The 25,497-nt window shown below is 55.7% G+C and overlaps 1 protein-coding gene and 1 gene segment (V, D, J or C); both read left to right on the top strand.

The window, feature by feature from the left end:
* Positions 1-25,497, top strand: part of LOC140896674 (immunoglobulin lambda-1 light chain-like) — a 165,663-nt gene that overhangs the window by 104,348 nt on the left and 35,818 nt on the right. The window lies entirely within an intron of this gene.
* Positions 15,779-16,745, top strand: LOC140896679 (Ig heavy chain V region 6.96-like). The segment is given in 2 exon segments: positions 15,779-15,888; positions 16,217-16,745. Coding segments are annotated over 2 exon segments (420 nt in total).

Here is a 25,497-nt window from a genome sequence, read left to right as displayed (position 1 = left end):
AAATAAGCTGGCACCTGACATGGGGCACCAGTAAGGAAGCTGAACCCTTTCAAATTGGGGAAAATTGCTGGGTGTAGGGGTCTTTTGTTCTCTCCACTGAGAGAGAGACAGGGTAGCAACATGCTGTAGGGTCTGGACCCGGTATAAAAATCATCAGCATCATACCTAGAAACTCCTCATTCGGAACCCCAGATATGTAAGTAGGCCAGGAATGTCTAGTTAGATGCAATTAGATTGAATTCTTCAGTTTGGGCTTGTGGATTCCTCTGTGCTAACCCCAGGTGCTTTTGTTTTGTTTTTGTTTGCTTGTAACCTTTCAGCTGGACCCCAAGAAAGTCATGTTTGGTGTTCAGTCCCTAACAGCCTGAGTTGTCAGATGTGTTTTCATCCTTTTTTCAATAAAATTTATCCTTTTTAAGAACATGATTAGATTTCTGTGTCTCAGGAGGTAACGAGGCTGTGCATATGTTAGTCAGCTGATACAACAGCTGAGTTTCCCTTTTCTATTGTTTTCTTCTCAGCTGCCCCGAGGACGAGTGGTAAAGCTGAGGACCTTAGAAAAATCTTTCCACGTGAGGTTTATTTCTGGATTGTCAAAAGGCAGTTTTCACTTGGGTGGTGGCAGCATTACCAGCCTGGAGTGGCCAGTATTATTTTTTGGAGTCCTTGCAGGCTCCCACCTTCTGCACTCAAAGGGCCATAGCTGGGAATAAGCCTTGACACCTAGTATGACTAATTCTTTCACTCTGGTTTGGTTCTCAATCTCCATGGCTTCATTTCTCTCCCTGCTGCATAAAGAAGAGAAGGAAGATACAATCAGCATAATTTCTTATTTACCGTAAAGCACCTCAGTCTACTTCAGATGACATTTTTCAAAGGAGTAAAAGGGACTTGTCCAACTCGCCCTGAAATGCAACAGGAGCTTATTCTCTTTGTGCTTACTCTTGTGTGCTTACTCTCTTTGGTGTGTAATGTAATAAGAACATAAGAACATAAGAATGGCCATACTGGCTCAGACCAAAGGTCCATCCAGCCCAGTATCCTGTCTGTCGACAGTGGCCAATACCAGGCGCCCCAGAGGGAATGAACATAACAGATAATCATCAAGTGATCTCTCTCCTGCCATCCATCTCCACTCTCTGACAAACAGAGGCTAGGGACACCATTCCTTACCCATCCTGGCTAATAGCCATTAATAGACTTAACCTTCATGAGTTTATCCAGTTTTCTTTTAAACCTTGTTATAGTCCTAGCCTTCACAATTTCTTCAGGCAAGGAGTTCCACAGGTTGACTGTGCGCTGCGTGAAGAAGAACTTCCTTTTCTTTGTTTTAAACCTGCTCCCCATTAATTTCATTTGGTGGCCTCTAGTTCTTATATTATGGGAACAAGTAAATAACTTTTCCTTATTTACTTTCTCCGCACCATTCATGATTTTATAGACCTCTATCGTATCCCCCCTTAGTCTCCTCTTTTCCAAGCTGAAAAGTCTTAACCTCTTTAATCTGTCCTCCTGTGGGACCCATTCCAAACCCCCTAATCATTTTAATTGCCCTTTTCTGAACCTTTTCTAATGCCAGTATATCTTTTGTGAGATGAGGGGACCCCATCTGTACACAGTATTCAAGATGTGGGTGTACCACGGATTTATATAAGGGCAATAAGATATTCTCCATCTTATTCTCTATCCCTTTTTTAAATGATTCCTAATATCCTGTTCTCTTTTTTGACTGCTGCTGAGCACTGCATGGACGTCTTCAGAGAACTATCCATGATGACTCCAAGATCTCTTTCCTGATTAGTTGTAGCCAAATTAGCCCCCATCATATTGTATGTATAGTTGGGGTTATTTTTTTCCAATGTGCATTACTTTACATTTATCCACACTAAATTTCATTTGCCATATTGTTGCCCAATCACTTAGTTTTGTGAGATCTTTTTGAAGTTCTTCACAGTCTGCTTTGGTCTTAACTATCTTGAGCAGTTTAGTATTGTCTGCAAGCTTTGCCACCTCTCTGTTTACCCCTTTCTCCAGATCACTTATTGAATAAGTTGAATAGGATTGGTCCTAGGACTGACTGTTGGGGAACACCACTAGTTACCCCTCTCCATTCTGAAAATTTACCACTTATTCCAACCCTTTGTTCCCTGTCTTTTAACCAGTTCTCAATCCATGAAAGGATCTTCCCTCTTATCCCGTGACAACTTAATTTACATAAGGGCATACATTTGGTGAGGGACCTTGTCAAAGGCTTTCTGAAAATCTAAATACACTATATCCACTGGATCCCCCTTGTCCACATGGTCTGCAATGGTCAAATAACAGGTTCAAATGGCATTATTTCCTCAAAGATTATTAATCCAAGATCCTGATGCTATGGGAACATACAAAAACTAGGAGAACACTTCAATCTCCCCAGACATTCAATAACAGATTTAAAAGTAGCCATCCTTCAATGAAAAAAACTTCAAAAACAGACTTCAAAGAGAAACTGCAGACCTACGATTCATTTGCAAACTTAACACCATCAATCTGGGCTTGAATAGGGACTGGGAGTGGCTAGCTCACTACAAAAGCAATTTTCCCTCTCTTGGTATTGACACCTCCCCGTCAATTATTGGGGTGGACCACATCCACCCGGACTGAATTGCCCTTGACAACACTGGTTCTCCACTTGTAAGGTAACTCCCTTCTCTTCATGTGCCAGTATATCTATGCCTGGACTGTAATTTTCACTCCATGCATCTGAAGAAGTGGGTTGCCCCCCCTCCCCCGAAAGCTTATGCCCAAATAAATCGGTTAGTCTTTAAGGTGCCACCGGACTCCTCGTTGTTTTTGTGGATACAGAGTAACACGGTGTGACGATGTGACTCAGCAGGGAGGGGGGAGTGTTGACCTGGGAATGTGCCCTGGGGATGGGAGACCTGAGAACCTGTCACCTGAGCCAGGAGGGGGAGGGGGAGGTGACACCTCTGCCCAGGAATGTGAACAGGGGCTGCAGCAGGGAACCTGCTGGGTGGGTTTAGTTTCAGTTTGGGGCTGGGTGGAGGAACACAGGGAACCCCAGGGCTGGGGTCTAAACTCCCTGCTCCCCCAGAAGGACGTGATTGAGGGGTCCTGGTTGTACCCACAAGCTCTGGTTTTGGACTGTGTTCCTGTTGTCCAATAAACCTTCTGTTTTACTGGCTGGCTGAGAGTCTCAGTGGATCCCAGGAAGAGGGGTGCAGGGCCTGGACTCCCCCACACTCCGTGACAACTGGTGGCAGCGGTGGGATCTACTGCACCCCGTGAACGGCGCTTCCTGCAGTAAGTGACTGGGGAGCAGTAAAACGAAGGGGAATTGACGGGGACCAGGCGTGCTGAAGATTCAGAGAGAGACGGTTTCGGGGGGCGGTTAACCCCTGGGAATGTGTGACCAGAGAGAAAGACTTTTGCAGTAACAGGGTCCCCCGGGGGATTGCAGCGAGCGGTCCCAGGGGCGGAGGAATCTGCAGCTCGACCCTGGCAAAGAGGTGGTGACCTCGAGAAGGACTGGCACACGAGGGGCTTTTCCTGGAAACCGTGGGAAGCTGCCCGGCCTGCGAGGGGCCAGCAGGGAGATGTACGCTAAACGCCTGAAGAGCGACCTGGTGGAGCTGTGCAGGCAGAGGGGGCTGCGCATCGGGAGGTCCACCAAGGAACAGCTGATTGCCCAGCTGGAGGAGAGGGATCGCTTGGATGACCCGATCCCTGTCCCTGAGGGAAGCCGCCCGGCAGACGCAGCGTGGGCCCTGGGGCCTGACCGGGCTGGGAGGGGTCAGACTGCTGCTGAGGACATCCGGAGACCCTTCCTACCTATGGTTGGGGGAAGCCCGGCGAATACCGAGGGCACCCTGACCCCGGCACCCAGCAGGGGATCCTCCCGGTGGAGCTCCCCATCCCTGGAGCGGAGGCGGCTGGAATGGGAGAGGGAGATGAAAATGAGGGAGCTGGAGGATCATGAAAAACAACGTCAACATGAGCAGGAGGAGAAGGAGAAACAACGTCAACATGAGCGTCAGGAGAAGGAGAGGGAGCGTCAGGAGAAGGAGAAACAAAGACAGCATGAACTGGAGCTGGCCAGGCTGAGGAGCAGTGGGGCCCCGGCTGCGGCTGCGGTGAGTGCGGGGGGACCCAAGACTGCAAGGAACTTTGATAAGTGCTTCCTGGCCCAGCGGAAGGAGGGGGAGGACATAGATAGCTTCCTGACGGCCTTTGAGAATGCCTGTGAGCTGCACAGGGTTGACCCTGCAGACAGGCTCCAGTTTCTCACCCCCTTACTGGACCCCAAGGCCGTGGAGGTGTACAGCCGGATGAAAGGGCCGGAGGCAGGGGACTATGAACTGTTCAAACAGGCCCTGCTCCGCGAGTTTGGGCTGACCCCCGAGATGTACCGGAGAAGGTTCCGGAGTCAGCGTAAAACGCCTGAGGTCACCTACCTACAACTGGCCAACCGGATGCAGGGGTGTGCCCGCAAGTGGACAGCTGGGGCCCGAGCTAAAGAGGACCTGCTGGACCTAATCGTACTGGAGCAACTGTATGAACAGTGCCCGTCCGACCTGAGGCTGTGGCTGGTGGACAAAAAGCTCGAGAACCCCCAGCACGCAGGGCAGCTGGCCGACGAGTTTGTGAACAGTCGGTCAGGGGGTAGCCGGGAGGAGTCCCAAAAGAACAGGCCCCCCCCGATGCAGAGAGAGAGTCACCACGGGACCTCCCAGCGGGGAAATAGGGAGAACCCCCTCCCCCGGGGAACGCCTGGCGTCGGGCCCCTCCGACCCGCTCGAGGGGGCCAACGTGACCTGAGCTGCTATCACTGTGGCCAGAGAGGCCACGTACGGTCCCAGTGCCCCGGGCTCAGGGACAAACTGAGCAGACCCACCCTACCCAGGGTTAACTGGGTAGGGACCCAGCTGGACGAGGGGCAGACGACCCAGGAAAGGGGGCCTACCAGTTTACCACCTGCCCCGGAGGGAAGAGTACCCCAGGCCAGCTCCACCAGAGGGCTGGAGGCTCTGGACTCAGGGTGCTCAGTTTACAGGGTGGGTGCGGGGCTGTCCCTCCGGAGAGAGTGCCTTGTTCCCCTGGAGGTGGATGGGAGGAAGGTCAATGGATACTGGGATACGGGCGCGGAGGTGACGCTGGCCCGGCCCGAGGTGGTGGCCCCAGATCGGGTGGTGCCCAACACCTATCTGACCCTGACAGGGGTGGGCGGGACCCCATTTAAGGTGCCCGTGGCAAGGGTACACCTGAAATGGGGGGCCAAGGAGGGCCCCAAGGATGTGGGGGTACACCACCATTTGCCCACTGAAGTTTTGATGGGGGGAGACCTAGAGGACTGGCCAAGCAAGCCCCAGGCCGCCCTGGTTGTGACGCGTAGCCAGAGCCGGCGAGGGGCACTGCGCCCTGACCTCGGGGAGGGTATCACACCGGAGGCGCAGGACCCTACCCTGGTGGGGAGGGAGGGCCGAGGGGCACGGCTCAGAGAGGCGGAGGCCTCGGACCTGGCCAGCGAGAGGGAACCGGGCCCCATCCCTTCCCCAGCCGCTGAGTTCCAGGCCGAGTTGAGGAAAGATCCCTCCTTGCGGAAGCTCAGGGACCTGGCCGACCTCAGTGTGGTACGGACCATGAGGAGAGGCTGCCAGGAGAGGTTCCTGTGGGAGAAGGGGTTCCTGTACCGAGAATGGGCTCCCACAAGGGAAGTAGAGTCCTGTGGGATCAGGAGGCAGCTGGTGGTCCCCCAGAAGTATCGCCGCAGGCTCCTGTACCTGGCCCATGACATCCCCCTCGCAGGGCACCAGGGAATCCGGCGCACCCGGCAGAGGTTGCTACAGAACTTTTACTGGCCCGGGGTCTTTACCACGGTCCGGCAGTATTGCCGATCCTGTGACCCCTGTCAGAGGGTGGGGAAGGCCCGGGACAAGGGGAAAGCGGCTTTGAGACCTTTGCCCATCATAGAGGAGCCTTTCCAGAAGGTGGCCATGGACATCGTGGGGCCTCTCAGCAAGACGACCCGGTCGGGGAAGAAATACATTCTGGTGGTGGTAGATTTTGCCACCCGCTACCCCGAGGCAGTGCCCTTAGCTTCCATTGAAGCAGACACCGTGGCCGATGCGCTCCTGACCATTTTCAGCCGAGTGGGGTTCCCCAAGGAAGTCTTGACAGACCAAGGCTCCAACTTCATGTCGGCCCTGCTCCGGTGCTTGTGGGAGAAATGTGGGGTCCGGCACGACTGGGCCTCAGCTTATCACCCCCAGTCCAATGGGCTGGTGGAGAGGTTTAACGGGACGCTAAAGATGATGCTGAAAACCTTTATGAACCAGCACCCGCAGGACTGGGACAAGTACTTACCTCACCTGCTGTTCGCATACAGGGAGGTGCCCCAGGAGTCTACCGGATTTTCGCCTTTCGAACTGTTATATGGAAGGAGGGTGAGGGGCCCCCTGGACCTGATGAGAGACGAGTGGGAGGGGAAGGCCACTCCCGATGGAGAGACAGTGGTGGAGTATGTCCTGATCTTCCGAGAGAGACTGGCTGAACTCATGGGCCTGGCCAGGGAGAATCTGGCCAGAGCCCAGAGGAAGCAGAAGGTCTGGTATGACCGCACGGCACGGGCCCGCGCCTACGCCGCCGGGGATCAGGTGATGGTTCTCATCCCTGTGAGAAAGAACAAACTACAGGCCGCCTGGGAGGGCCCTTTCAAGGTCGTCAAGCAGCTCAATGAGGTAAACTATGTGGTGGAGCTGTCAAACCGGGCGCACCACCGCCGGGTGTACCATGTGAATATGATGAAGCCATATTATGCCAGGGGGAATGTGGTGTTGGCCGTGTGTGGACAGTGGGAAGAGCAGGGAGATGACCCTTTAGTAGATCTATTCCCTGGGACCAGAGCTGGTTTCCCCCTGGAAACAATTCCCCTCTCGGATCAGCTAACCCCTGCCCACCAAGCTGAGGTCAGGGGGGTGCTGCATCCGTACCGACAGCTGTTTTCCAACCAGCCTGGACGCACTAATCTGACTGTCCACCGGGTGCAGACAGGGTCGCACCCGCCGATAAGATTCTCCCCCTTCCGAGTCACAGGGAAAACTGCTCAGGACCTGGAAAGAGAGGTCCGGGACATGCTGGCTTTGGGGGTGATCCAGCCATCTGCCAGCCCTTGGGCCTCGCCGGTGGTGCTGGTCCCCAAAAAGGACGGGTCGGTCCGGTTCTGTGTGGACTATCGGAAGCTCAATGCCATCACTGTATCTGATGCCTACCCCATGCCCAGGCCGGACGAGCTCCTAGACAAGCTGGGAGGAGCTCGGTACCTTACCACCATGGACCTTACAAAGGGCTACTGGCAAGTGCCGCTGGATGCAGATGCCCGACTGAAATCGGCCTTTATCACCCCTCTGGGGCTCTATGAGTTCCTGACCCTGCCTTTCGGCCTCAAGGGAGCACCGGCCACCTTCCAGCGCCTGGTGGACCAGCTCCTGAGGGGGATGGAGAGTTTTGCCGTGGCGTATATTGATGACATCTGTGTCTTTAGCCAGACCTGGGAGGACCACGTGTCCCAGGTTAGACAAGTGCTGGACCGACTCCAGGGGGCTGGGCTGACTGTAAAAGCGGAGAAGTGCAAGGTGGGGATGGCGGAAGTATCTTACCTGGGCCATCGGGTGGGGAGCGGCCGCCTAAAGCCGGAACCAGCCAAGGTGGAGGTGATCAGAGACTGGCCCGCTCCCCACACCAAAAAGCAGGTCCAAGCCTTTATTGGGATGGCAGGATACTACCGAAGATTTGTGCCCCACTTTAGCACCATCGCCACCCCCATCACGGAGCTATGCAAGAAGGGGAAGCCAGACAAGGTGGTCTGGACCGAGCAGTGCCAGGTGGCTTTCCGGGCGCTGAAGAAGGCTCTGGTCAGTGGCCCAGTTCTGGCAAACCCAGACTTTGACAAGCCCTTTGTGTTGTTCACCGACGCCTCAGACACGGGACTGGGGGCGGTGTTAATGCAGGAGGATGAAAAGGGGGAGAGACACCCCATCGTGTACCTGAGCAAGAAGTTGCTACCCCGGGAGCAACACTACGCGGCCATCGAGAAGGAGTGCCTGGCCATGGTGTGGGCCCTCAAGAAACTAGAACCCTATCTCTTCGGGCGGCACTTCACCGTCTACACCGACCACTCTCCCCTGACCTGGCTGCACCAGATGAAAGGAGCCAACGCCAAACTCCTGAGATGGAGCCTGCTCCTGCAGGATTACGACATGGACGTGGTCCATGTGAAGGGAAGTGCCAACCTGATAGCGGATGCGCTGTCCCGGAGAGGGGGCCCCGAACTTCCCCAGGTCGCTGGTCAGCGTGACCCCGCTCAGTTCAGTCTCAAAGGGGGGAGAGATGTGACGATGTGACTCTGCAGGGAGGGGGGAGTGTTGACCTGGGAATGTGCCCTGGGGATGGGAGACCTGAGAGCCTGTCACCTGAGCCAGGAGGGGGAGGGGGAGGTGACACCTCTGCCCAGGAATGTGAACAGGGGCTGCAGCAGGGAACCTGCTGGGTGGGTTTAGTTTCAGTTTGGGGCTGGGTGGAGGAACACAGGGAACCCCAGGGCTGGGGTCTAAGCTCCCTGCTCCCCCAGAAGGACGTGATTGAGGGGTCCTGGTTGTACCCACAAGCTCTGGTTTTGGACTGTGTTCCTGTTGTCCAATAAACCTTCTGTTTTACTGGCTGGCTGAGAGTCTCAGTGGATCCCAGGAAGAGGGGTGCAGGGCCTGGACTCCCCCACACTCCGTGACACACGGCTGCCCCCGATACTGCTTCTCAGCCGTTCGTTGTGTAGCATCCTCATGGGTGACCCATTAAGGCCCAGTTACAAGGGCACAGCAGCCGCTGCTCTCCAGCCACCCGGCTCTGAAGGCAGCACCTGTGCGAGCGCAGAGCAGAAATAAGGGTGGCAGTATCATGAGTGTGCTCCTATGAGTATGTACAGTGATTTGCTATCACTTTTTTTCAGGGGCGGGGGAGGGGTCATCACAGCCTGAAATAATTTCAAAGGGGGGCATGGCAAAAAAAGTTTGAGAACCCCTGTGTGACCTGCTGCACAATGCAGGCCACAGAACCTCCCCCCCCCCCCTTCCCCCAACTTGTAGGTCAGTATTGTAACTTCCCTACCTAGCTCACAGAGATGGTCTCAGGATGTCAAGAAGTCCCCGGGCGATGCTCTGGAACTGCTCCCCATGAAGCCAGGCAGGACTCTGGGGCAGTCTCCTCTATGGGAGCAGCCTGTCTGCAGGACACACAGCTCACCCGGCTTCCCCCTTCCTGGGTCTGACCTCCGAGCATTCTGCATCCTCTGCCCCTCCGTGCACTTCCCACAGTGAGTCCGCTCAGGCGGGGTCCTGGGGAAGCCAGAGGGTCCTGCCCCCCAACTCCACAGTCAGATGGGACTCTCAGCCAGCCAGTAAAACAGAAGGTTTATTAGATGACAGGAACATGGTCTAACACAGAGCTTGTAGGTGCAGAGAACCGGACCCCTCAGCTGGGTCCATTCTGGGGGGCAATGAGCCAGACAACCACGTCTGCCCCTCACTCCATGTCCCCAGCCAGCCCCAAACTGAAACTCCCTCCAGCCCCTCCTCCTCTGGGCTTTGTCCCTTTCCCGGGCCAGGAGGTCACCTGATTCCTTTGTTCTCCAACCCTTTAGCTCTCACCTTGCAGGGAGGAAAGGGCCCAGGCCATCAGTTGCCAGGAAACAGGATGTCGGCCATTCTCTGAGACCAGACCCCTGCACACACCTGCCCTGTAGGGCTCTGCAGTGATCATACACCCTTATCCCACCACCTAGATACTTAAGAACTACATAGGGGAAACTGAGGCACCCCCACACAATTCAGAGAAAACATTAAGAAGAGTCCCACTTCCTCACACAGGAAAATTTAGCTAGTGATTATTCAGCACTGTCTCAATGCTGTCTATGTATTTGTGTTTAATACTTCTCTGTGTGTGACAGAGGCATATCTGAAAAATATTGTAATCACTCCTGCAGTCTGGGCCCCAGTGGAGATGTTTTCACTTCAGTCAAAGGAAATAAAAGCAGCGAGTTCTTAACTGGGATTAGTGAACTTCGACTGAACCCCAGCTTCTCCTGTGGGTTTTTACTCAAGTTGGAAACCGGAGTTTGCAGAACTTCAGGGCTATTTTAACCCCCTTTAGCGCACACCTCTCCCCGTCCCCAACTTCTCCTTCCGTGCAGAGAGGTGGGGAACCGCAGCCAAATGGCTGGCTCCATACCGGCACTGTGCGCGCTGGTGCGGGACTGTCCGAGTTCTGGGGAGCAGAGGCCCCGGTTCTTAGCGCGGCACTGGGCCGCGCTGCCCCGGGATTTCTTTCCCAGCGCATCGCCAGAGATCCTGTGTGTCCTGCCTTCGCCCGCGGGGGGAAGGGCTGTTCCTCCGGCCACGCGTTCACATGCAAGGGATCCCGATTCCTTTACTCCGCCATTGGTCCGAGTGGCGGCGTGGTGAGGAGCCTAATCCAAGAGAGGACCCGTGCCCAATGTCGGCTCTCGCGCAACCCAGGCTGGTAAGAAAATGCCCATTTCCGACTTGAATTACACAAAGGACCCAAGGGGAGCGCTCGCTAGTCACTGCGGGCAGAGCTGGCAACTCCAGGGCGGTATTGAAGAGCCTGCTTGAAAACACAAGCGCCTCCACTTGAGAGATTTGTTTTCCGGTCCAGGAAATTACCCCTGGTTTTCCCAGGCCGCCACACTAAGCCTCTGGAGAGTAAATGTATCCGGTAAAGACGAGCTTCTACACGAATGCCAGGTTCCCGATCCACCCCTAGGGGTTGATTTGTCTGTCCTTAAAGAAGGGAACAGATGCAAATGGAGTGACAACATTTCCTGTCACACCCCGCCGTGTCCCCGACCCTGCAGGAGACAATGGCTGCAGCCCCACGTGTCTGCAGTGAACACCCAGAACTCTCCCTGGGAAATTCACTCCCCACTTAGCAGAAGAAGATGCTCCTCTGGCTGCACGTTGCTTTCCTGGCAGCACTTCCCCAAGGTGATTTCTGGCCCTAAAAGCTGCGGGACGGGGAGACCAGTGTTACTGTGCACGAGGCTAAGATCCTTCTCTGTTCTGTCCTCAGGGGCCAATTCACAGGTTCAGCTGGTGGAGTCTGGGGGAGGCGTGAAAATGGCAGGAGAGTCTATCAGCATCGCCTGTAAAGCCTCCGGGTTCACCTTTGGTGACTACTGGATGCACTGGTACCGACAGTCTCCCGGGAAGGGACCCGAGTGGGTGTCTGGCATTAGCTATTGGGCCGGAACCGACAAGAGATACGCTGAGTCGGTGAAAGGGCGATTCACCATCTCCAGAGACAACCCCAGCAACCTGCTCTATTTGCAAATGACCGGCCTGAGACCCGAGGACGCGGCGGTGTATCACTGTCAGAGAGACACAGTGACGGGCAGGGAATCTAACCACGCACAAAAACATCCCTTTGCAGTCACAGCCCGCCGCGGGGCACAGCCCAGGGGAAGAGTCAGACACACAGAGAACTGAACCAAGGAGAAAATGCCCCCAGCGCCGCGATCAGCGCGTGAAGGACACGGCTTTTGTGGGGCTGCAGAGACAGGTCAGGGCTGGGGGAGGAAACACTGGAGGGTAGCAGGCCCCCTTCTCTTTGCTGCACACCTGCCCGTCTGGGCGAGCAGCGAGCTTCCTCTCTCCCCGGGTTCCGTTCGCAGCTCGGGGTTAATGAGCCGGAACCGCACAGCAAGGGGAAGCCAGTCGGAGCTAAGACACAAACCTCCCCCTGCTGCCAGTGGGGCCAGGCCCTGCTGATCACAGTCAGCTGCATAGGGAGGCTGGGGGACCCGGCGCTTTCAGCGCTGGAAATGCCGGGATACCGTGTCTCTGTAGCAGGCAGCAGGGAGATGCCAACCCCAGGCGCGACACTGGAAACCCCAGCCCCATGGCGTGCCAGCTGCCCCCATTCCCGCAGCGTGTGAGCCTCGCCCTCCCCCACCCTGGATCCCCCTGCCCTGCTCCCCTCCCCCAGGCATGTGAAAGGGGCTGGGGCAGTGACAGAAAGAGGGCGCTCCGCATCCTCACTACAGAGCTCTTTGTCTTTAAGCCCTTCTCAGCCTGAGTTCCGGAGCAGGCAGGACTGGAGGACACCGGGGCTTGGGGGCTTGGGTTTGTCTGTTGTGTGTTGCAGACAAGTGAGAGAGAAGGGCGCGCAGACAGACAGACAGGGACACACACACACGGACACAGCCAGACACACAGCCAGACACCGGATAAATGCTCACACATTTGCTCACCGTCGCACTCTTTCCCACGCCTTACTGGGGTGTGTGAGCGCCACCCGCACCCCCGCTCCGGATCCCCCGTTCACACAGCAGCTGGTGTCATTCCGCAGTCACCCTCTCTCTCTCCCTGAAGCCCAGTCGGTGGCTTTGGGGTTCTTTAGCTTCCCCATTACAGACATGAGGGAATCTCTGTGGCTGTTTCTCTGCGCGCTGCCGCTGTTCCCAGGTGAGCTCCAAGAGCGGGGGCCGGGGCCTGTCTATCTAGGGGACTTTCCTCGCCCTGTGACTCCCTCCGAATTATCTCTCTTTTAGGTTCGGTGGCTGGGAACTCGCTGACCCAGATCCCGGCTTCTCTGTCAGCCACGGAAGGGCAGCGGGTGGAGATAAGGTGTCAATACAGCACCTCCTACAGCAGCTACGCCCTGGACTGGTACCAGGAGCGGCCGGGGAAGGAACCCCTCTTCCTAATTGGGAGGTTTTCCTACGGCTTAGAGCGGAAATCCGATTCTGTGGCCCCTCGGTTCTCGGCTCAGCTGGACACCGGAGCGAAGTCCCTCTCGCTGTCCATAGACAGGGCGCAGCGGGCTGACTCCGGGGCGTATTTCTGCGCTCTCTGGGATCCATCGTGCTACAGAGCGCCCCGGGCTCCCGACACAAACTGCCGGAGGGGGCGGCAGGTGTCTGAAAGGCGGTGAAGTGTAATTCGAGTTCTCAGCCCCAGTAGACACGTTAGGAGACACACTTCAGGCCTCCTGGAAAAACAAAGGTACATTTTGGAGGACGTAGGCTAGCCAGAGGAGGTGAGTCGCTTTGCCGTCTGAGTAGCTACGAAACACAGAAGAAGCAACGCAACCTGAATTTTAGAGATGGGCTGCTGAGGCGCAGACGCGCTAAGTGACTTGGCCTCGGTGACACAGTGAAACGGCTTGAGGGCGAGGAACTGGGTTGGGAAGGATGTGTCTCGGTTATATTAGTGTCTCTGCAATAGACGGTGAAGGCGGATGAGTGAAGGCGGATGAGTCATGTAATCTTACCTTAACTTGGAGACATAAAGAAGTTGATCATTATTTATAATTAAGGTAATGCTAAAATTATCTAATACACAGAGTAAAGCAAAAATGTCTCTACATCTGGGTATAAGGCTTAAATGATCCCAAAGTGCAAAGTTTGGTTTAAAAGTGACAAAATACATAGAGTACATAATCCGCAATATCCCAAATTTAGGTTAATAAATTTAACCAGGTAGTTAAAATATGAACATCCAACTATTGAGGTACTTCACTCATAAAAAAGTTATACGAAGACCAGCTTGTGGGAAGCAAACATAGCAGTGAGTGTAGCGTGCCCCGCAGTAATTGAGAATTTAGGATGGGTTGTGCCTCAGTAAATACAATCCATCGGAGAAGTATTTCAGTTACTTTCCTGTTTCGCTTCTCCATGGCGCTTTTTTATAACTCAGCTATAGGACAGTAGCCGCTAGAACCCACAGCACAGACCTTAGCTAGGGTCTCAGGGGCAGCTAGATGAGGTCGGAGCCAGATTTCAGGGGCCTGCAGCTGACATTTCACAACCAACACAGGGATTTGTTCTTGCCTCTCTCACCAGTTTTCCTGTGATGGGAACTGGGAATCCCACCGTGTAGCGGCCCCGTGTGCGATGAGCGCTCAGTGGAGACACATAGTGAGCGACAGTCTCTGCCCTGAAGAACTTACAAAGAAATTGGAGCAGACAGAGGAAGGGTTCCTCACGGCGCCCTGGTTATACCCATGGGGAAGGAAGTCACAAAGAGAGGAGGGTAAAGTTACTGCTGCTCCGTCTGCTGCTACCACATAGCCACTACGGTCTATTCCTCTCTCCTTTTGAAGACCGGAGCGGATGCAAATCGAGTGACCACATTTCCTGTGAGACACCCCCGGCGCCCCTGGGTCTGCAGAGGACACCGCACAGACACGTGTCTCCGCAGCTCACACCCATCCCCGCTTCTCTGCGCCCTCTCCTGCAGAATTGTCTCCAAAATCGTCAGAAAAGAGATGATGCTGTGGCTACCCCTCGCTTTCATGGCAGCAATTCCCAGAGGTGATTCCTTGCCTGGATACAGAGGGAAGCTCAGTATTACGGTGGAGAGGATTAAGACTCTATTTTAATTTTGCAGGAGTCCATTCGCAGATTCAGCTGGTGGAGTCTGGGGGAGGTGTTAAAACCACAGGAGAGTCTATCCGCATCTCCTGTAAAGCCTCCGGATTTCCCTTTGGAAACTATTGGATGTTCTGGTACCGCCAGGCTTTTGGGAAAGCGCCAGAGTGGATCTCCTACATTAACCCCTTCAGCGGACTATGGCCATTCAGTGAAAGCACTTCAGCGGACTATGGCCATTCAGTGAAAGGGCGATTCACCATCTCCAGAGACAACCCCAGCAACCTGCTCTATTTGCAAATGACCGGCCTGAGACCCGAGGACACGGCGGTGTATCACTGTGTGAGAGACACAGTGACGGGCAGGGACTCTAACCACGTACAAAAACATCCCCTTTGCAGTCACAGCCCCCTGCGGGGCAAACCCCAGGTGAAGAGTCAGACACACACAGAACTGAACCAAGGAGAAAATGTCCCCAGCGCTGCCAGCAGCGCGGGACGGACAAGACTTTTGTGGGGCTGCAGAGTCAGGTCAGGGCTGGGGTAGCAAATATGAGGCAGCCGCTGTCCCAGTCCCTGCCCCTAGGGGGCAGCACCCCCGTGTTCTCTGCTGCACACCCGCCCCTCCGGGCAACCAGCGTGCCACCCCTCGCACACCCTGCCCCTAGGGGGCAGCGCCCTGATCCCTCTTCGCTCCTTCACGTCGATGATTCCCAAGCGGCCTCTAGGGGGCGTGAGGGGTCAGCCTTTCTTTGCTGCACCCTGGGTCCCGGGAGACCTTGATGGATTGCGAGCTGTGGCAGGGGGCAGCAAAAGCGGACAGGGTCAGATGTCGCTCGCTGCTGCCAGATCTGACGCTGCCCCTTTGGCTTCCCCTTGGTGCCCCAGCTAGGAAGGAAACCGGGGTGTCCTGGGACCCAGCCCAGTCATTGGACCACTTAGGGCAGGGATATGTTTTTTCCAGTGTAGGAAGTTCAAATTAGTTTCCCGGATCCTGACTGGTGGGTTCCCGAAGAAAAGGGCGGGTTTCACAGGCAGCAGCTTCCGACGTCTCCAATGTACCTTTAACTGCAGTAACTGACCGGTGACCGGGCCCTGTCTCAGATAACTGGCCAGGTGAAAAGGCAGGTCCCCCTCCCCCCGCCCCCGCCCAGTTGAGTGATATTAGCCACCCTGCTCCCTGGGATGTTGATCAATAGCTCAGCAGGGTGGGGCGGGGTTTCTCCGAGTGGTAATTTAAATGAGGCGGGGCTATGCAAATTTTCCCCGTGCAGAGACTCTCTTTTCGGGTCTGTCCCACCCGCCCCTGACCCTGCGGCCCGCGGAGAAGCTCTGTCCGTGCAGGGAGCAGCTCCGGACCCGTCCCCAGGGCGAGGACTGGCCGCAGACGCGCAGAGACGATGCGGTGGTGGCTCCATTTTGCTTTCATCGCAGCAGCGTCCAAAGGTGCTTGGAATGGGGCGGGGGGAAATCAGGGGGGTTGTTGATCCGATTATTGCCATTGACTGACCGGAGCGGGGCAGGGGAGATTCCCCGGGAATAAATCGGGACACACGGATTTTGTTTCCGGTTTCATACCATGTATTTGTCTCGCCTGAGAGGCGGCGGCTGAAAACCCCCAAAGGGTTTTCATTTTTCTCATAAATATTTTGGGGAGAACAGAAGTTTTCCCCCTTACATTAGACTGTGGCCAAAGCTGCAGCCGTTGCCCAGACCTGGCCCGAGGGGATGGTTCCCACCCGCTCTCACGCCCCCACCCCGGCTTGTTCCCCAGGGGCCGAGGCGCAGGGGCGGCTGGTGGAGTCCGGCGGCGGGGCTGCGACCACCGGCGGCTCCAGGCGGCTCTCCTGCACAGGCTCGGGATTCACTTTCAGCAGCTACACCATGTTCTGGTACCGGCAGCGCCCCGGGAAGGGGCTGGAATGGGTCTCCTGGATCAGCGGCACTGGCGAGAGCAAAGATTACCCTGACTCCGTGAAAGGGCGATTCACCGTCTCCAGGGACAACGCCAAGAGCCAGCTGTATCTGCAAATGAGCCGCCTGGGACCCGAGGACACCGCCCGGTATCACTGTGCGAGAGACACAGTGAGGGGAAGCCGGTCTGAGTTGACACAAAAACTCGCTTCGTTCAGACCAGGGGATTCGTGAGCGTCCCGTGACTAACATCACCCCCTGAACTCCGGTGTCCCCTGACCCGCACCACATAGCCGGCCACTCACCCACGCACCGACCACCTGCAGCCCCTGGGTGGCGCCCTTGTGCAGTGTCGTGGACGCTCAGGGGGCAGGGTGTGTGTCTGTGCAGGAGGGGTTGTTCTCTGAGCACAGGGCAGGGATATGAACCCAGACACCCTGGTCTGAGAGCAGGGGAAAGATCTGAGCTCTGCTGGGTTCACTAGCTGTGACGAAGTGGGCCTGTTCTTAATGTTTCCTCCGAATATTGTGGGGGTGCCTCAGTTTCCCCTATGCAGTTCTTAAGTATCTAGGTGGTGGGGTAAGGGTGTATGATCATTGCAGAGCCCTAGAGGGCAGGTGGGTGCAGGGGTCTGGACACAGAGAATGGCCAACACCCTGTTTCCTGGCAACTGATGGCCTGGGCTCTTCCCCCCTGCAAGGTGAAAGCTGAAGCGTTGGAGAACAAAGGAATCAGGTGACCACCTGGCCCAGGAAAGGAACAAAGCCCAGAGGAGGAGGGGCTGGAGGGAGTTTCAGTTTGGGGCTGGCTGGGACATGGAGTGAAGTGCAGACGTGGTTGTCTGGCTCACTGCCCCCCAAAATGGACCCAGCTGAGGGGTCCCGTTCTCTGCACCTACAAGCTCTGTTTTAGACCATGTTCCTGTCGTCTAATAAACCTTCTGTTTTACTGGTTGGCTGAGAGTCACGTGTGACTGCGGAGTTGGGGTGCAGGACCCTCTGGCTTCCCCAGGACCCCTGCCTGAGCGGACTCGCTGTGGGAAGCGCACGGAGGGGCAGAGGAGGCTGAATGCTCCGAGGTCAGACCCAGGAAGGTGGAAGCTGTGTGAGCTGTGTGTCCTGCAGTCAGTCTGCTCACAGAAAGGCGACTGCCCCAGAGTCCTGACTGGCTTCATGGGGAGCAGTTCCAGAGCATCGCCCAGGGACTCCGTGACACTAGCAAACCTGCGGGCGTCTGAAATGGAAACCTTCCAAGGTGCCCTAAAGTACACCGGAGAATTCAGGGGAACCTTTCCATTGGGCGATCCGTCAGTCTTCCCCAATTATTATTATTGGACTTTATTATCCTAGTGCCTTGCCACCCTATTCATGGACCAGGCCCCCTTTGCGCTGGGCTCTGCACAGACTCTGGACCTTCCCTTATCTTCCGAGTTTATTCATGAAGTTTCCCTCCAGTTATTTCTCTCTCCTGCTCGCCTAGCTCAGGCGGGATAGACTCCGAGACTCAGAGACTGTAAGGCCAGAAGGATCCATCATGATCTTCCAGTCCAGCAATTTCTCAGAGTGAGGGTCCTGGCCCCAAGGAGGTCGCAAGGCTGTTGCAGGTGGGAGATCATAAAAATACATCTGGGAGGAGTGAGTGTGGGTAGAGCAACTGCCGCTCTCGGGCAGCCAGCTCTGAAGGCAGCGCAGAAACCAGGGTGGCAATTCCATGAGTGTGCTCCAATGAGGATGCCTACACCTCCACGGCTTTGGGGTCCAGTAAGGGGGTGAGAAACTGGAGCCTGTCTGCAGGGTCAACCCTGTGCATCTCGCAGGCATTCTCAAAGGCCGTCAGGAAGCTATCTGTGTCCTCCCCCTCCTTCCGCTGGGCCAGGAAGCACTTATCAAAGTTCCTTGCAGTCTTGGGTCCCCCCTCACTCACCGCAGCCGGGGCCCCACTGCTCCTCAGCCTGGCCAGCTCCAGTTCATGCTGTCTTTGTTTCCCCTTCTCCTGACGTTCCCTCTCCTTCTCCTCCTGCTCACGTTGACGTTGTTTTTCATGATCCTCCAGCTCCCTCATTTTCATCTCCCTCTCCCATTCCAGCCGCACCCGCTCCAGGGATGGGGAGCTCCGCCGGGAGGATCCCCTGCTGGGTGCCGGGGTCAGGGTGCCCTCGGTATTCGCTGGGCTTCCCCCAACCCCTCCCCCAGGCATAGGTAGGAAGGGTCTCAGGATGTCCTGGGCAGCAGTCTGACCCCTCCCAGCCCATTCAGGCCCCAGGGCCCACACTGCGTCCGCTGGGCAGCTTCCCTCAGGGACAGGGATCTGGTCATCCAAGCAATCCCTCTCCTCCAACTGGGCAATCAGCTGTTCCTTGGTGGACCTCCCGATGCGCAGCCCCCTCTGCCTGCACAGCTCCACCAGGTCGCTCTTCAGGCGTTTAGCGTACATCTCCCTGCTGGCCACTCGCAGGCCGGGCAGCTTCCCACGGTTTCCAGGAAAAACCCCTTGTGTGCCAGTCCTTCTTGAGGTCACCACCTCTTTGCCAGGGTCGAACTGCAGACTCCTCCGCCCCTGGGACTTCTCAATGCAATCCCCCGGGGGACCCTGTTATTGCAAAAGTCCTTCTCTTTGGTCACACACTCCCAGGGGTTAACCGCCCCCTGAAACCGTCTCTCTCTGAATCTTCAGCACGCCTGGTCCCCGTCAGTTCCCCTTCGTTTTACTGCTCCCCAGTCACTTACTGCAGGAAGTGCCGTTCACAGGGTGCGGTAGATCCCACCTCTGCCACCAGTTGTCACAGAGTGTGGGGGAGTCCAGGCCCTGCACCCCTCTTCCTGGGATTCACTGAAACTCTCAGCCAGCCAGTAAAACAGAAGGTTTATTGGACAACAGGAACACAGTCCACAACAGAGCTTGTGATGAAGTGGGACTGTTCTTAATGTTTCCTCTGAATAGTGTGGGGGTGCCTCAGTTTCCCCTAGGCAGTTCTTAAGTATCTAGGTGGTGGGGTAAGGGTGTATAATCACTGCAGAGCCCTAGAGGGCATGTGTGTGCAGGAGTCTGGACACAGAGAATGGCCGACACCCTGTTTCCTGGCCACTGATGGCCTGGGCCCTTCCCCCCTGCAAGGTGAGAGCTAAAGGGTTGGAGAACAAAGGAATCAGGTGACCTCCTGGCCCGGGAAAGAACAAAGCCGAGAGGAGGAGGGGCTGGAGGGAGTTTCAGTTTGGGGCTTGCTGGGACATGGAGTGAAGGGCAGACGTGGTTGTCTGGCTCACTGCCCCCCAAAATGGATCCAGCTGAGGAGTTCCGTTCTCTGCACCTACAAGCTCTGTGTTAGACCATGTTCCTGTCATCTAATAAACCTTCTGTTTTACTGGCTGGCTGAGAGTCACGTGTGACTGCGAAGTTGGGGTGCAGGACCCTCTGGCTTCCCCAGGACCCCGTCTGAGCAGACTCGCTGTGGGCAGCGCAGGGAGGGGCACAGGATGCTGAATGCTCCGAGGTCAGACCCAGGGAGGTGGAAGCTGTGTGAGCTGTGTGTCCTGAAGACAGGCTGCTCACAGGAAGGCGACTGCCCCAGAGTCCTGACTGGCTTCATGGGGAGCAGTTCCAGAGCATCACCCAGGGACTCCGTGACAACCCCTCAGTCATGTCCTTCTGGGGGAGCAGGGAGCTTAGACCCCAGCCCTGGGGTTCCCTGCGTTCCTCCACCCAGCACCAAACTGAAACTAAACCCCCCCAGCAGGCTCTCTCCTGCAGCCTTTGTCCTCATTCCTGGGCAGAGGTGTCACCTCCCCCTCCCCTCCCCCTCCTGGCTCAGGTGACAGGCTCTCAGGTCTCCCATCCCCAGGGCACATTCCCAGGTCAACACTCCCCTCTCCCTGCTGCTTCACATCGTCACAGGGGGGCATGGCGAAAAAAAATGTGAGAACCCATGTGTGACCCACTGCACCCTGCAGGCCACAGAACCTCCCCGCCCCCCCCCCCCGCCTCACTTGTAGGTGAGTATTGTAACTTCTCTACCTAGCTCACAGAGACGATGTCAGGATACCTTGGCTAGTGATTATTCAGCACTGTCTCAATGCTGTCTATGTTTTTGTGTTTAATACTTCTCTGTGTGTGACAGAGGCATATCTGAAAAATATTGTAATCGCTCCTGCAGTTTGGGCCCCAGTGGGGATGTTTTCACTTCAGTCAAAGGAAATAAAAGCAGCGAGTTCTTAACTGGGATTAGTGAACTTCGGCTGAACCCCAGCTTCTCCTGTGGGTTTTTACTCAAATTGGAAACTGGAGTTTGCAGAACTTCAGGGCTATTTTAACCCCCCTTTAGCGCACACCTCTCCCCGTCCCCAACTTCTCCTTCCGTGCAGAGAGGTGGGGAACCGCAGCCAAATGGCTGGCTCCATACCGGCACTGTGCGCGCTGGTGCGGGACTGTCCAAGTTCTGGGGAGCAGAGGCCCCGGTTCTTAGCGCGGCACTGGGCCGCGCTGCCCCGGGATTTCTTTCCCAGCGCATCGCCAGAGACCGTGTGTGTCCTGCCTTCGCCCGCAGGGGGAAGGGCTGTTCCTCCGGCCACGCGTTCACATGCAAGGGATCCCGATTCCTTTACTCCGCCATTGGTCTGAGTGGTGGCGTGGTGAGGAGCCTAATCCAAGAGAGGACCCGTGCCCAATGTCGGCTCTCGCGCAACCCAGGCTGGTAAGAAAATGCCCATTTCCGACTTGAATTACACAAAGGACCCAAGGGGAGCGCTCGCTAGTCACTGCGGGCAGAACTGGCAACTCCAGAGCGGTATTGAAGAGCCTGCTTGAAAACACAAGCGCCTCCACTTGAGAGATTTGTTTTCCGGTCCAGGAAATTATCCCTGGTTTTCCCAGGCCGCCACACTAAGCCTCTGGAGAGTAAATGTATCCGGTAAAGACGAGCTTCTACACGAATGCCAGGTTCCCGATCCACCCCTAGGGGTTGATTTGTCTGTCCTTAAAGAAGGGAACAGATGCAAATGGAGTGACAACATTTCCTGTCACACCCCGCCGTGTCCCCGACCCTGCAGGAGACAATGGCTGCAGCCCCACGTGTCTGCAGTGAACACCCAGAACTCTCCCTGGGAAATTCACTCCCCACTTAGCAGAAGAAGATGCTCCTCTGGCTGCACGTTGCTTTCCTGGCAGCACTTCCCCAAGGTGATTTCTGGCCCTAAAAGCTGCGGGGCGGGGAGACCAGTGTTACTGTGCACGAGGCTAAGATCCTTCTCTGTTCTGTCCTCAGGGGCCAATTCGCAGGTTCAGCTGGTGGAGTCTGGGGGAGGCGTGAAAATGGCAGGAGAGTCTATCAGCATCGCCTGTAAAGCCTCCGGGTTCACTTTTGGTGACTACTGGATGCACTGGTACCGACAGTCTCCTGGGAAGGGACCCGAGTGGGTGTCTGGCATTAGCTATTGGGCCGGAACCGACAAGAGATACGCTGAGTCGGTGAAAGGGCGATTCACCATCTCCAGAGACAACCCCAACAACCTGCTCTATTTGCAAATGTCTGGCCTTAGACCCGAGGACACGGCGGTGTATCACTGTGTGAGAGGCACAGTGACTGGCAGGGACTCTAACCACGCACAAAAACATCCCCTTTGCAGTCACAGCCTGCCGCGGGGCACAGCCCAGGGGAAGAGTCAGACACACAGAGAACTGAACCAAGGAGAAAATGGCCCCAGCGTCGCGATCAGCGCGTGAAGGACACGGCTTTTGTGGGGCTGCAGAGACAGGTCAGGGCTGGGGGAGGAAACACTGGAGGGTAGCAGGCCCCGTTTTCTTTGCTGCACACCTGCCCATCTGGGCTAGCGGCAAGCTTCCTCTCTCCCCGCCCCTGCCCCTAGGGGGCAGCACCCCCGCTCTCTCTTGCGCTCTCTCACTTAGATGATTCCCAAGCAGCCTCTAGGGGGCAGGTGGGGTCAGCATTTCTTTGGTGGACTCCGAGCCATGGCAGGGGGCAGCCAAAAGGGGACAGGGTCTGATGTCACTAGATGCTGGCAGATCTGATGCTGCCCCTTTGGCTTCCCCTTGGTGCCCCAGCTAGGAAGTCCTGGGATCCAGCCCAATGATTGGACCACTAGGGCAGGGATATGGTTTTTCCAGTGTAGGAAGTTCAAATTAGGCTCCCAGATCCTGATTGGTGGGTTCCCGAAGAAAGGGGCGGGTTTCACAGGCAGCAGCTTCCAATGGCTTCAGTGCACTTTTAACTGCAGTAATTGTCCGGCTTACTGGCCATGGGAGAGGTAATAGTGAAAACTGGCCAGGTGAAAACTCAGCACCCGCAGTGAGTGAGAATAGCCCCCCACCTTCCTGGGATGATATTACGTCACCCAACTTGTCTTGTTGATATCCTGGGACACACACACACCGCAGCACAACTGCCCTCCATAGAGCAGGGAAGAGAGTGAGACAGCCCAGTCCGGGTCTGCCCTGCTGTGCTGGGTTGCAGACATTTGAGGAGGAGTGAGAGGCTTCTATATGGGATGTATGTGCCCCTGTTTCCTGTGTGTAGGCTGGATAGCTCAATACAGAGACAGGTTTGATAGACAGATAGATTAGATGAGTATCAGATAGAGAAAGGGATGTATGACATGGATAGATAAGTGGTAGAAAGATGCACACTCTCACACAAAGAAAAGGAGGACTTAGAGACTAGCAAATTTATTGGAGCATAGGCTTTCCTGAGCTACAGCTCACTTGATGGGATGCATTCTGATGAAAGAAAAGGAGGACTTGTGGCACCTTAGAGACTAACCAATTTATTTGAGCATAAGCTGTAGCTCACGAAAGCTCATGCTCAAATAAATTTGTGAGTCTCTAAGGTGCCACAAGTCCTCCTTTTCTTTTTGCGAATACAGACGAACACGGCTGCTGCTCTGAAACACTCACCCAGATGGAGGGAGAACGGACGAGAGAGGGAGAACCAAACCCCCAGAGAATTTCACACCCTCTCATGACCACAGCCATACTCCGAGAGAGTCGCTGTTCCCCACACACCCTCCTCCCCCGACCTACACACGCACGGAGGCCGCTGCTGTCCTTTCCCAGGCATTTGCCTCCCCCAGAAGCTGCATCGGTGGCTGTGGGGCTCATTGGCTTTCCCCCTCCGCCCCGGGTACAGACATGCCAGGGGCTTGGTGGCTGGTGCTTTGCGCGCTCTCTGGCTCTCCAGGTGAGCATTGAGGGGCCCGGTCCCCGGGAACTCTGGGGGGCGCCATGGAAAGTTTAGACTTACCCCTCCCCTCTGTTCCAGGTGCCCTTTCCCAGGTGCGGCTGGTGGAGCCCGGCCCTGGGGGAGGTCTCCGAGCCCCTCACTCTGACCTGCGCGGTCTCTGGGGAATCGATAGCGAGCAGCGATTACCTGTGGTAGCGGATCCCGGCGTCTCCAGAGACAGGACTAGAATACCTGGGCGTTATCACCCGCTCCGGGACTCCATTCCCGGCCCAGGCTCTCCGGAACCGCCTCACCCTCTCCAGAGACACCGCCAGGAGCCAGGTCTCCTTGCAGCTGCTGTCCCCGAGAGCTGCGGACCCCGCCACCGACCACTGCGCCAGGAGAGGGGCTCAGCGACACAGACAAAGGGGGGCCTGGGACAAAAAGGGGGGTGGGTACATTTCACAGGGACTTTCAGGGCAGTTGGAGACCGAGGGAGAGACCAGCTGGGAGAGACGGATCCCTGCGGGTTGAAGAAGGGACCAAACTCAAACCAGGCGGTGTGTCATCCCGGCCCCCTCTACCAAACCTGAGCGCCGGTCACAGTGTCTGCAGGAGCGGATCAAAGAGACTCGAGCGCTCGGGGGCAGCCTGACCCCCCAGCCCGGATGTGAGACTTTATTCCCCGGCGATGAGCGGCCCCTTGTGTCCCTGGGGGAGATAGTTACCAGGGGAATCCCAAAGCCTCTTCCGACATCCAGAGACCATTGCTCGCGAGCCTGGAGCGGCGTTTGCTTTCCCGGGAGAGATTTGTCTGCAGCAGGCTGGTCTCAGGCTGCGCTGGGGCATTTCTCACCGGGGTCTCGGCTGTGAGGTGCTGGGAGCAGAGCTTTGGGTCTGCGCTTGTGCCCTGCAGCGCCTGACACACTTCAGGTGGATGTGAGAACCTCACAATAACCGGCCCTGTTCCAGGAGCTCCCTGACACTCATCAGCATGGAGTCTCCGCCCCTCTCCGGGGCAGGGTGTGGGAAGGGGGGTGACTTCGTTTCCTTTCCAAACCAGGTAGCAGCGGCTGGGAGGCTGCAATAGACAGAAGCGGCTGCGCCTTGTGTTTGTGCCGTTAAGGGCTGGCGCCGCCCCCCGCCGCCCCATTATCCTGACAGGGAGAAGTGACCCTCCAGCTCAGCGAGCAATGCCGGTGTGGGTACAGTTTGTGTTCCTTTTAGCCGCTTGGAAAGGTGAGAAAATGTCTGAAAATACAGGGAACCTAGAAATTATGTCTTTTTAATTGTAGTGTATCTATTTCTGTTTGTCTGTATAAACCTCCTTAGTATCATCTATCTATCTATCTATCTATCTATCTATCACCGCCATAAATTTGAATCCATCCAGGCAACATCATATTTTCTTTCTTTCTTTCTTTCTTTCTTTCTTTCTTTCTTTCTTTCTTTCTTTCTTTCTTTCTTTCTTTCTTTCTTTCTTTCTTTCTTTCTTTCTTTCTTTCTTTCTTTCTTTCTTTCTTTCTTTCTTTCTTTCTTTCTTATACAATGTTCCATGCACATCATTATCTCATCTGTATGTTTCTAATCCCCCACTAGCTATTCTTCCATCCATTGTTCCTGTGCTGTATTATCCCTCTCCCCATCCGGATTTCCCCCACTTCGGTAGTCTCTCTCCCTGTATGCTTTCCACCACTGTCTTAGCTAGTAACATGTCTGTCTGTCTCTGTTGCTTATATCCCCTTATCACCCTAGTGAGAGTCCACAGGTATGAACAATGATCCTTGTGCTCATTAATGTGTTTTCTCCATCAGGTGCCCAGTCCCAGATGCAGCTGGTGGAGTCTGGGGGGGCTGGTAGAAATGAACGGGAGTGCATCTGGCTCCCCTGTAATGGCACCGGGCTCGCCTTCAACACCTATTGAATACACTGGTATTGTCAGAGTCGCGGGAAAGGACTGCTGTTTGTCTCAC

This window comes from Lepidochelys kempii, chromosome 13, assembly GCF_965140265.1.
Source record: "Lepidochelys kempii isolate rLepKem1 chromosome 13, rLepKem1.hap2, whole genome shotgun sequence".
Lineage (NCBI taxonomy): Eukaryota > Metazoa > Chordata > Testudines > Cheloniidae > Lepidochelys > Lepidochelys kempii.
The sequence above is the reverse complement of the archived record's forward strand: the minus strand, read 5'-3'. Positions and strand labels throughout refer to the sequence as shown.